Genomic DNA, 12,293 nt, shown 5'->3' on the forward strand with positions numbered 1-12,293 from the left:
ACACATGTTTTTTTTTTTCTCAGAATCTGATGATTTATCTTTTTTTTTTCTCAAACAATAACTAAAAAATAATAAAAATAAATTTTTGAATAAAAATTAAATTTAAAAGAAATTGGGGCATCAACCTCATATAATTTATGTTATTTTTAAAGTTAAAAAATTAAAATATATTTTTATGAAAACTTTTGATACATCATTGATATTGAAAGCTTTTTTCATTTCAGTCTTAAATTCCATCATTAACTAAAAAATTAAAAGCAATTGGCATTAAAATTAAAATTAAATCAACTAAAATAAAACTCTGATGTCTAAAATAAATTGTCAGAAAATAAATAAGAAAGCAAATAATGTCATCCACCATGACTTGTGTGTACATGAACCTTAACAATTCTAACAGTAAAAGCCCCACGCGTTTTTAGATTATAGGTAATCTTTTTGTCAATGTTGAAGTTAAATGCGCAGTCCTTTTTGCGCATCATCCCCGGATATGCTGTGGTAGCAGAGAAGCCCGAAGGCTATTCCCATCACATTCCGCTCATTGCCCCAGTCCACGAACACAGTTTTGTGCACATCCATATGAGAACCTTTTCTTTCTTGAAGGATGAAATGATTCATTCCGATCAAGCACCACACTTTTGCTAAAGGCCAATTCTCTAGCTGCTAAAAACAGACTCTAGAAATGACTGACCAAATAAAAAGAAAGGTAATTTGGATCAACAAAGCTAGTTGAACAATCCACTTTCTTGAAAGCTCAGTATCTGCAGATTTGGCTGAGTTAATTCATGCCTGCCACTTGATAATCTTGCTCTAACTTCTGCAGTAATGGTAATAGCTTGGACCAAACTAGAAAAACAGAGATGATCTACAGGACAGCCTATAATTCCTCTCTTCCATATGCAATATACAGATGAACACTAATGCAAGTCGGCGGTTGAAAGAGTGTTTCCGCTGGTTGGCATTAGCTCAATCAAACCCAGCATTCCAATCACCAACTGCTCTTTCAACAGAGAACCTTCCTTTTCTGGTTATACAAACTGTCTATTGGTTCAGCTACATCGCCTTAGGATGACAAATAAAAAAAAGTAGGACAGTAATTACAGCAACGAGCTGCATATTTTGATCAACCACTCGCACATGATCAACTGTACTTCCAGGGAAATGCATGAATACTCGAACCATGTCAAATTTCTTTGCCTCTCTACCGTAATACTGATTACCTGACCTTATGGTAACAATCTGCTTGTCCAATGGATCGATAAAATTGGTTTCTCCGTTGATGCCTGGTTAAATGGAGAGCGTAAATTATGCAGCCAGTCAGGATTGATATTAGTAGCATTTGTGAACTGAGACTCTTGCAGGATTTCCTTCATAGCATAGTTAAATGGAGTTTACATTGTTTATTCTCTCTTCTCATTTTCGTAAAGGGCGTACAACAAAAGTTTAATGGTCATGTAGTTGACTGTAACAATAATTTAACAAGGATTTGCAGTAACGGAATTTGACCTAGACAAAGAAGCAGAGTTGATGAACTCAATGCAATCTTCTATGGCTTCAGCTCTGTGAGCATCAATGGGTGCTACAGATGGTCTTGATCTTCCTGAAGAAGAAACTCCAGGTGAAGGCCGCCTCTCCAAACGCAGAGCTTTGGCTACCTTCCCACCGAGATGCTTGAGAAATACCGCTGGTGACATTATTGATCTCTTCAGGAGCCTGAATCCACAACTTCGACCAAGCCGTCTATTCCCAGAAACTCTGTTACCAGAGTTTCGCCTGATGGATATTGCGTTCTGGTTGATACCAGTAGGTTTGTATTTCACTTGATTAATCCTTGCTGACATGTTCACAGCTAGTCTCTTCATGGGACAGGGAGGATGGTTGGAAGATGCATCAAAAACTTTGTGAAAGCTTAATGTGCTCTCTGGATTGGAAATAGTAGACAGTTATTAAATGTAGAAAAGGAAGATAAAAGAGTGAAGGAATGACAAAAAGAAAAGAAAAGAACTCTAGAACAGTATGAAAAAGGTGAAAGGTCCGAGCCTTTCAAGGGTAGGAAAAGATATGGTTGAGAAAGGAAGGCATGATTGCTTGTGCATTCTTACTTCAATCACAAGAAATTGAATGTGAAAGGAACCTGGCAAAGCATTCAAATAATCGGGACTCTTGACTCATTCTTGCAAGTTCCGTTCCAAGGCACCAGTCCTGGCTGCACAGTCGTGAGGACTACTGCTGTGAAATGCAAGCAGAAAGACACTGAAATGAAACAGTACACCGCAAGGTGATTGCTTTAAAATCATTAAGGACGCCAGCACCTGTCCTCTAAATAATAGTAGGTAGGTATGTCAGTTTCTCTCTGTTCATTTCTGCACAGGAAGAAAATATGGACACACATTCTAAATGAGTAAGCAATAATGTAGATTTGAATCTCTTCATGGAAGGCATGTGAATCTAGCGACAGAAAAAGCAAGATACTCTTCTGCAACATTACAAATATAAGATAGGTAAGTAATGGGGGCAATGAAATCTTGTTAAATGAAATATAGACAATGATATCCAAAGTTTAGGCGTGAATATAGAAAGTACCATCAAGAAAAGTGTGACGAACTAAATAATATTCACGGAGTAGGGCCATCTGAGCCATTGTCTTTAAAGAAGAGTTGAAAGACAACACTGCTATGCCAGAATATCATCAATTTTCCTAGCTTTTTCTGGGAGGGCTTACTCTCGGTCAGAGTGTCTGTACTATAAGGTCTCAGTTACTGATGTAACCAGGCCGAAAATAAAAATAAAGATTAAGGTAAAAAGTTAGAGGAAGACTATCATAAGTTACTGCCATGCTTATATATATCATGCAAATAACTTATCAAATATATTTGTAAATCAATGAGATAAAGTTAAATTCAAAAAAAAAAATCTGATCACCTAATTTAGTTTAACAATAAAAATAATAATTTTCAATCCAACATTTAAATTTAGCTTAAAATTCTATGCTATTAGATCTAAGTTACTAATATAATCGGTTGATAAAGTTAAATTCAAAAAAAAAATCTGATTACCTAATTTAGTTTAATAATAATAAAAAAAAAAATTTTAATTCTGATTACCTAATTTAGTTTAATAATAAAAATAATAATTTTTAATCCAACATTTAAATGTAGCTTAAATTTCTATGCTATTAAATCTAAGTTACTAATATAATTGGATCAAAAATAAAAATAAAAAATAAATATACGAGCAGTTAGAAAAAAATTGTTATAAGTTACTGTCATACTTATATACATTTATTATCAATAAATCATGCAAATAAATTATCAAATATATTCATAAATCAATAAAATAGAGTTAAATTAAAAAAAATATGATCACCTAATTTTGTTTGACAATAAAAATCAAAACTTTCAATCCAACATTTGAATTTAGCTCAAATTTCTCACCATCCCCTTCTAGAAACCCTTAAATGAAACAATATTAAATACATTATTTAAGTCTCTTTTGTTATTAATTTTTTTTATTTAAAAATTTTGATTTTCTTTTCTTATTAAAATTAGTTTTTTGATCTGTTGAAAAAATTATAAACATTCTAGAGAAACTGAACATATCAACTTTTCAAAAATAAAAATTCAAATTAAGGTTTTTGATGTGCTAACCCTAATATGTCAAACTTTTTTTTTTTATTGTTGTCTTTTTTGTTTTTGTATTATATGGTTTAATTTTTTATTCTTCAAGGGTTGTTCTAGATAAAGTAGTCTTTTAGTAAATTTTGCTTGGTGGGATCATCTTGAATGTATAATTTAAAAACTTTTGACTTGAGACACTTTTTTAATACAATATTTTTTTTATATCCTGGATGATTGTTAAGCTTAGCTTAACAAGGAATAAAGAAACAAAAAGAAACAGAGAGAAGAACAAGAATTTAAGGGAGAAATGATTTTATTTTTTAGATCAACATGAATGTCCGGATCAGCTTGCGCATACCACGACTAACCCCACGAGCTTGTAAGTTAACGCCCATGTAAGCCTCTAGTGGTTATCATATGAACAACTAAAGATTCGAACATGAGATCACAAAGGAAAAATGATTTTGTTATTACTTTTCATTACCCATATATAAACTCTTTATCCTTATATACCTTTCAACATGCATTACAGGCTTATTTTAACTACTAACTAACTCCAATCGATTCCTAACGACTTCCCCACGTGCCTTGTGTTTACCCACCATTAACCCCCCAAGGATAAGGATAACTATCTCAATTACATACTATTTCTTAATTGTAATAATACTCCTCCCTTGAATGCATTCTTATCCACAAGAATGCTCAGTTATATCTGTCATGAGTAGTGTACGACATTTTAGGAACTGTTTTTAGAGATCTTTTTAAGTTGTCTTTTAAATAGAGATTGGACCACTAAACTAATATTGTGGTTGCTGTTTTATTACCCTTCTTCATCAGTTTCCTATCCAATATAGCTATAGGCATGATCTGTATCTGCCCCTTCTTTTTTGATATTGGCAACCTAGAAGACATGATTGTTGCATCTCCAATCTTTTTTTTTTCTTTAAAGTAAAGATACATGGAACATTGGATGTATCAAGCTTCCTTCTAGTAGCTTCAACTTATAGGCCACAATTTCAATCCTCTTGTTGATTTGATAAAGGTCGTAATACCTAGGATTGAGCTTAAGGTTCTTCCTTAATGCAATAATGTTTTGACTACATGGTTGCAGCTTTAGAAAAACCCAGTCACCCTCTGAAAATTCCCTCTTAGATCGATTCTTGTCAGTTAGTTGCTTCATTTTGTGCTTTGCCATTTCCAACTGCTTCTTCAGTGTGTGATCCATGTTTGCCCTTCTCTATAACACCTCCTCCACCATAGCTATTGGAGTACGCTTTTGCACTAACCACTCCCTCTATGGATGGGTATAACCATAGAGAACTTCAAAGGGACTCATGCTTAAAATTGAATAATAGTTGGAATTACAACACCACTACACTAAGTTTCTCTACTATTTAATTGTCGTTATTTTTTTCAAACAATAATCACAACTTCATGAAGTTAAGAGCATTAGAGAATACTTTTTCAACCAATTCAATTACAACATTATATTATATCTGTCTAATTTCAACATTTTCAAGTTGGCCTTAAATTCATAGCTCTGCATAAACTAAGTAAATCCAAGACTATACATATCATATAGCATGAGTGGTTTTACTTGTACTAGCATTTAACTCTGTAATTGTGCTTCCATCTATGAAGTTGAAGTTACGGGTGCTTTCAGTATCTATTAAAATTACAAGGTCCTTTCCTTGACAATTTTCATTAATCTTAATAGTATTGTAGGTATCATTTTTCTGTTAAGGCATTTAGTGACAGCCTAAATCCATCTATCTGATTCGTCTCCTTGTGTTCATCCTAGACTGTGCCTTCTAGTTCCTTGTTTCTTTCGTCCTCCTCTTCCTTTATCCTTTCTATCATATGTAAGCCCTTAGCACTGCATTTATTCCCAAGTATGTATTTGTCACCACACTTAAAAAGCACTGCCCTAGTTTTTTTCTCTGTTTAAGCTATCCAAATGAGGCTTCACTCCTTCAATCCAATTTGGACCAAAAACTGTGGATGGAACACGACTTATTACTCTTCCACCATTGAATATAGTGTTACTAGGTTGTATTGATCTGGTCCTCTTAATTAATGCATTATTAAGACTTCTCCTGCCATCTGGCTTGTTAAAATGCAATTAACACCTTTAAAGGTTTCAAGATCTTTAATATCAATTTAATATCATCCTTCAACCCACTAATAAAGCTAGAGACATAATAGGATTCTGCCAAGAATGGATTACGAACACTCATCAATGATCTTAGTTCTTCAAATTGTTTGATATAGTCATTCACACTTCTATCTTGGATCAGTTTGCTTCTATCTTGGATCAGTTTGCTGAATTCTTTTACGATGTCTTCTTTATTGCCAAACCATCCACAAAGAGTATGGAAGATTCCTCCCAGTCAATCCATAAATCATTCTCTTGTACTAGTCCTTCGAACCACACATCAATCTTACTCTCCAAGAAATATGAGACCACTTTTACCTGTTGGTGTGCAGGTAGCAAGTTGATCTTAAAATATTTCCTACATTTTTGTAACCACCTTCGAGGATTCTCTCCCTTGAATGTTGGCAACTCTACCCTTGGCAATGGTATGCTGTATCCAATCTTAAGAGGTTCTTGCCTTATCATTTGATCACTTCTGAACTGATTCTTATGTCTCGATGCTATTCTTTCAGCTAAGGCAGGCATTCCTGTGTCCTTATCATATTCTGAAGCAGTTAAAATACCTCGTGAACTGGTTCCAATTTCCTTTCTCGCTGGTTGGGAAGCAATGAAGTGTTGGAACTGTGAGGATATTGATTCCATATGTAGAACCAGCTTATCAATCTTGGTGCCTTGCTCCAGCCAACGTTCTTTACTTTCAGCCATAGATTCTTGCCATTTTAGGTGATGGCTTTGAGTTTATTACCGTTCGCTGTAACTCTGATACCGATTGTTAAGCTTAGCTTAACAAGAAATGAAGAAATAGGAAGAAACAGAGAGAAGAACAAAGATTTAAGGGACAAATTATTCTGTTATTACTTTTCAAAACCCTTCAACATGCATTATAGGCTTATTCTAACTACTTACTAACTCCAACTGATTCCTAACAATTTCCTCACGTGCCTTGCACCTGCCCACCATTAACTGTCTAAGGATAACCATCTCAGTTGCACGCTATTTCTTAGTTGTAACAATGTCGTTCTTCATTTTGTGACCAATAAAAAAAGGCTATGACAATCTGCTAAAATGATATGAACCTGGATAAATTCAGGATACAAAACGCCTAAACTTCCAAACTCGAACCATCAAGAAAGAGAACCCTTCATGTAGGTTGAGACAAAAAAAGGGTAAGAATACATACTAGAAGAAAGAGTTAACATGACAAATAACGCATTAAGATCAATGCATGAAATTTTGCAGTGGCATCCATACATGTACTTTTTTCTTATCCAAATAGAGAAACATTAACTGTGAAGTTAGATTAACTACCTATTCTCCAGCCACTACTTTGATTAGATCTTGCTTATGCAACTGGTTATTTTATTCAAAGAAAAATGTCCTGACAATTTCCTAGATTGAGACCATGAGCACAAACATGTTTAGCACCACAGAGAAGAGAAATTAGATTTTTTGTAGAAACATAAACACTCTAAAGCATATTTCAACTGCAATTCCATCTAAGCAAACTAAATGAAAATCAACTGATATGATTGTAAAAAAAAGCTTCTACACAAAAACATATAAAAAAACATGGAGTACAAATGGCATGACTAACAACAGTTTGAATTGATTGTATTTCAGGCATAAATTACATGGGGTTAAAGACACCACAGAACTAACCAGAAAAGTTTCGCAAGCAGCAGAGTCAGATCTGCAACAGTGAGAGCTTCCAAAATATGTTATTTGATTCAACCCCAAATCATTTGAAACCAAAGCACAGAGACTGCTAAAATCAGAAAAATGATCTTCGCACCAAGCTGCCAAACAGAATTCAGTTCTGAAAAGACTAACATTTCAACTCCAGACCATGGAATGCATACCTCTAATTGCTGGCATTTAAGCTAACACATGCAAAGAAAACATCAAATAAACCAAATACACAGGATGCAAGTGTAACATTATCCACCCTATTCAACATCGTATGGTTCATCAGCAACTCATGTCTTAAGAAAAATTGATACCACATAAACTGCTTAGCAACTCCCATAGATTCCCGAAGAAATAACAAGAGGCAATATGAAATAAACACACATAAATCAACATACAATTACTCTGTGTGATTACAAGAGAACTGGTATACAATTATAGACATATTATAGACATTCGAAGTTTCTACTTCTACCCCAACCCAAAACTTAAAATAAAAGAAAGATTCACTCTTTCTTGCTCATGACAAGCAAAACCTCTCCACCATTACTTAGAACATAATCCAAATATCCCCTAACCTCTCGAGTACCTTCAAAGGGCATAGGCTTAGGAAGATCACTATCCAAGTTATACCAAACCCCACCAATCTTTCTCATGGTAATCCAATGCCTACCCTTCCAAAGCAATGCATACCGTCTAGCTGGAACATTGAGGACAATACCAAACAAACTATCATCAGCCCCATCAAGATCAATAGTGGAAGCTGCATTCCTCCGGTCATGCCAGACAACAGTCTTGTCTTTCTCTTCAAGAGCGGCAATTAAAACATTAATGTCGTAATTTCCAGTAAAAGCATTATGGTGAGGCTTGAAGACTATAGACAATGGTGTCCAAGTCTTTTTGCTGGGATCATCAAGAACAAGTTTCCCAGAAATTTCATTCAATCTCGCTCGAGTAAATGCCTCCTGTTGCTGAAAAATTAAAGAAAAGAAAAAAAGAAATCTCGATATCATCAATTTGTAAGGCTTTATCACTAACCAAATAGCACTACTTCCAGAGTAAATGGATGAACAGAAAAACGTTATAATTTTTTATTTTATTTTAAATTCTAAGCAATAAATTGTCGGAATATTGCTGTTTTATATTAAAAAAAAAAACAGCAAAATTGAATCTTCTAAACTAAGGACAAATTTTTTTGCATCATGTTTGGCAATCTTATAGTAATTGCTGAGAGAGAACAGGGGTGGGTGATTTGTATTTTTGAGTACCTGGAAGAGATTGTTGAGGGCATGTAAGAGGCAAAATTGCAATTTCTGCTTCTCGTGATAGATTTCGGTGTTCTCGCTATCCATATCTCTTCTTCTACAGACTGAATTGCAAGATGATCAATTTCGATTTGGTGGTCTTGATCTCCTAGGGTTTTAGTTACAGTCTCACTATTTGGCTCTATTTGGGGGGAAAAGGTAGCGTCACGGCAGTCTCGGAATGGAGTTCCGTGATCGTTAAAACAACCTGGCGCGTTTCCGTTTATGCTACGACGACGTTTTAAAATAAGAATTAAAATTAAAAATACTTCTTTTACTTTGACTGTGTTTATTTGTCGAAAAATAATTTTAAAAATAATTTTTTAAATTTTTTTATATTTATTTATTATTAAAAAAATTAATAAAAGAATTTATCTTAGTTTTTAAAAAAGCATTTTTTTTTATTTTGAATGAAAAATACTTTCTAAAAATTTTAAAACTTTTAAAATATCATATTATTTGTTAATTATATTAAATTTGGTTAATTATTTTCCAGCTTATTTTTCATGACACTAGAAATTGAAAAGTGTTTTCCAATTTATTTTTCATTACACTATCAAATATAGAAAAATAATTTATTTTTCTAAAATTCACTTTTTTATAATTCACTTTAAAAAAAATCATTTTCCAACAAACAAACGGGGCCTATACATACTATTATATTCACCCATGCTCCGCTACAAGTTATACTTTTTTTTTCTAAATTTGAAAAAAATTATTATAAGTATGAAATATTTTTTAAAAATATCATTAAATTCAACCAAGCAATTTAATTTTAAAACCTGTCAACTCAACGTTTTGCATAACTCGAGTTTCGAATTAAACCATGTGAGAGCTGTTTCAAAGTGAATTATTTAATTTAATGGATTTAAAGACAACTTAAATAATCGATAAAAACATGACATAACTTAAAAAAATTTAAAAAAACAAGTTTTTTATATATATTAAGACAATGTCAGATTAGATCAACTTATGTTCCCTATAACCTAGGTCATAGATTTTAATGAGTTTAATAACTTTATTTAAAAAAAAATATTTGTATTTAATTTTATGATAACATTAGATGCTTTCAAAATCAAACATCAACTTTAAAAAAAATTATTTAAAATTATGATAACCCTATAAAAAATAAAAATAAATAAATCTTGAATTCTATTTATCAAACAATCCACTATTGAAGAAGATTAAGATAAAAAAAATTAAAAAAAATTAAAGGACCAAAAAATATAGAAAAAATATCAGATTTGATAGGTAAACTTAATATAACTTAGAAAAACTTTAAGAAACAAGTTTTTTTATATATATTAAAAAAAGGTCAGATTGGATCCACTTCGGTGCTCCAACCTAGGTCATAAATTTTAATGAGTTTAATAATTATGTCAGATTGGATCCACTTCGGTGCTCCAACCTAGGTCATAAATTTTAATGAGTTTAATAATTTTATTTTAATAAAAATTATTTTTATTTAATTTTATGATAACATTAGATGCTTTCAAAATAGAACATCAACTCTAAAAAAAATATTTATTTAAAATTATGATAACCCTATAAAAAATAAAAATAAATAAATCATGAATTCTATTTATTAACCAATCTACTATTGAAGAAGAGTAAGATAAAAAAAACAATTAGAAAAATTGAAGGATCAAAAAATGTGAAAAAATATCATAGTTAATGAGTAAACCTATTTAACCTGTGAATTGGGTATCCCTAGTCAACACGTCAAACTCACAAATTATACAATAGACTTCATTGAAATTAATAACTTGTTTTTTTTTTTAAATTATTGTTTATTTTAACTATATGATAACAAAAATAGACGATCACAAAATAAAACATCAAACCAAGACTGTGACTTTGTTTTAAGACTATGATAATCTTATAGGCAATAAAACAAAACTAATTATAAAACTTAATTTTTAATCAATTTAGTATTAAAAAATAAAATTAAAAAATTAAAAAAATCATCATAATCATCAACAGGCCTATAAACTTTCTTAAAAAACTAACATTATAGATTATTATTGTAATTCACAAAGTAATCCATAATACTAATAAGAGTGGAAAAAAAACAATTCACACATCTTTTAACTTTAGACTTAATATATTATTTTCTTCCTATTCTCATCAAAATTTTCCTTATTCTTTTTAATATTCACCCATTCACTTTTTAATTCTAATTTAAATTTAAATTTTATCACTTCCTATTAAAAAATTATTGCAAATTATTGCAATCAAACTATAACCATAGTTTTAAAACATAATTTTAATATTTATTTAGACCAACTTAGAATCTCGAATCAGAATAGTCAATTTAAAAAAAAAACTTTTTATAAGTTTAAGAAACAAAACACACGCTCAAATATAAACACAATCTTCTTATAACTTATAGTCCACTCATATCAAAAAAATCATCATAATCATCAACAGGCCTATAAATTTTTTTAAAAAACTAACATTATAGATTATTATTGTAATTCACAAATCTAATAAGTAATCCATAATACTAATAAGAGTGGAAAAAAAACAATTCACACATCTTTTAACTTTAGACTTAATATATTATTTTCTTCCTATTCTCATCAAAATTTTCCTTATTCTTTTTAATATTCACCCATTCACTTTTTAATTCTAATTTAAATTTAAATTTTATCACTTCCTATTAAAAAATTATTGCAATCAAACTATAACCATAGTTTTAAAACATAATTTTAATATTTATTTAGACCAACTTAGAATCTCGAATCAATCTCGAATCAGAAGAGTCAATTTACAAAAAAAACTTTTTATAAGTTTAAGAAATTTAATGACAAAACACACGCTCAAATATAAACACAATCTTCTTATAACTTATAGTCCACTCATATCTATTATAGGCTTTTTATAGGGCCAGTAAATTCAAAGCAAAACTTCAGTCCATTCATATTAATGCCCACTTATATCTATTTATATATAAAGAGTATTTACTTCAATGGCAGGGCTAGGGATTTATTTTTGCAGCAGCTCTTCTTCTACTTAACTTTCACAATCCTTTTCCCTGTCCGGGACACTGTTCTTTTTATTCTCACTCTTCTTCCACCAATTCTCAATCTTATTACATGATACTTGGATGCTTTGCTGCTTTTGAATCTGTGACTTTAGGGTTTGTTTTGAATGTTTTTTCTAGCATTTTAATGTTTTTTTTTTATAACAATGGCTGTGTTTTGTACCTCTGAAAAAGTTGATGATAAAAAATTTTGAAAAAAATTCTTCTCTTCAACACGAAGCCCAAAATCTGGTGTATCCAAAAGTATTTTTTTTTTTAAAATTTAATGTGACTGGTTTTGACCGGATTGAATATCGAATCACAAGATTTTTTAAGTTATACAATATTTTCTCTTGTTTACTTAATTTAGATGTATATCATCTGAGTTTATTCAATTTAGATATATATAATCTGAGTCTGATGTTCTAAACCTGAATGATTGAAATCATATTTTTTAAAATTTTTTTATTAAAAATTATTTTTTTATATTTTTAAATCATTTTGAAATA

The 12,293-nt window shown here is 31.0% G+C and overlaps 1 protein-coding gene across 1 annotated transcript; it reads right to left on the reverse strand.

Annotated features, from left to right (window-relative positions):
• Positions 1-1,360: 1,360 nt before the first annotated feature.
• On the reverse strand, positions 1,361-8,952 carry JOSL (JOSEPHIN-like protein). Its single transcript, XM_011036887.1, has 5 exons — positions 8,724-8,952; positions 7,966-8,426; positions 7,235-7,237; positions 6,672-6,718; positions 1,361-1,846 (listed from the first exon to the last, which is right to left on the reverse strand). Exons 1-5 carry the CDS (start codon positions 8,805-8,807, stop codon positions 1,473-1,475), a joined length of 969 nt encoding a protein of 322 aa, XP_011035189.1. The 5' UTR covers positions 8,808-8,952; the 3' UTR covers positions 1,361-1,472.
• Between the last annotated feature and the right edge of the window lie 3,341 nt (positions 8,953-12,293).

This window comes from Populus euphratica, unplaced genomic scaffold (assembly GCF_000495115.2).
Source record: "Populus euphratica unplaced genomic scaffold, PopEup_1.0 scaffold42.1, whole genome shotgun sequence".
Classification (NCBI taxonomy): Eukaryota; Viridiplantae; Streptophyta; class Magnoliopsida; order Malpighiales; family Salicaceae; genus Populus; species Populus euphratica.

Bases quoted from the DNA above. Each gene is read 5' to 3' on its own strand.
- JOSL (XM_011036887.1), bottom strand. From the start codon at position 8,807: ATGGATAGCGAGAACACCGAAATCTATCACGAGAAGCAGAAATTGCAA. The intron at 8,427-8,723 runs GTACTCAAAAAT...TTAATTTTTCAG, and splicing joins CCCTCAACAATCTCTTCCAG to CAACAGGAGGCATTTACTCG. The intron at 1,847-6,671 runs GTAGTTAGAATA...TGAAGAGACTAG, and splicing joins GAATCAGTTGGAGTTAGTAA to CTGTGAACATGTCAGCAAGG.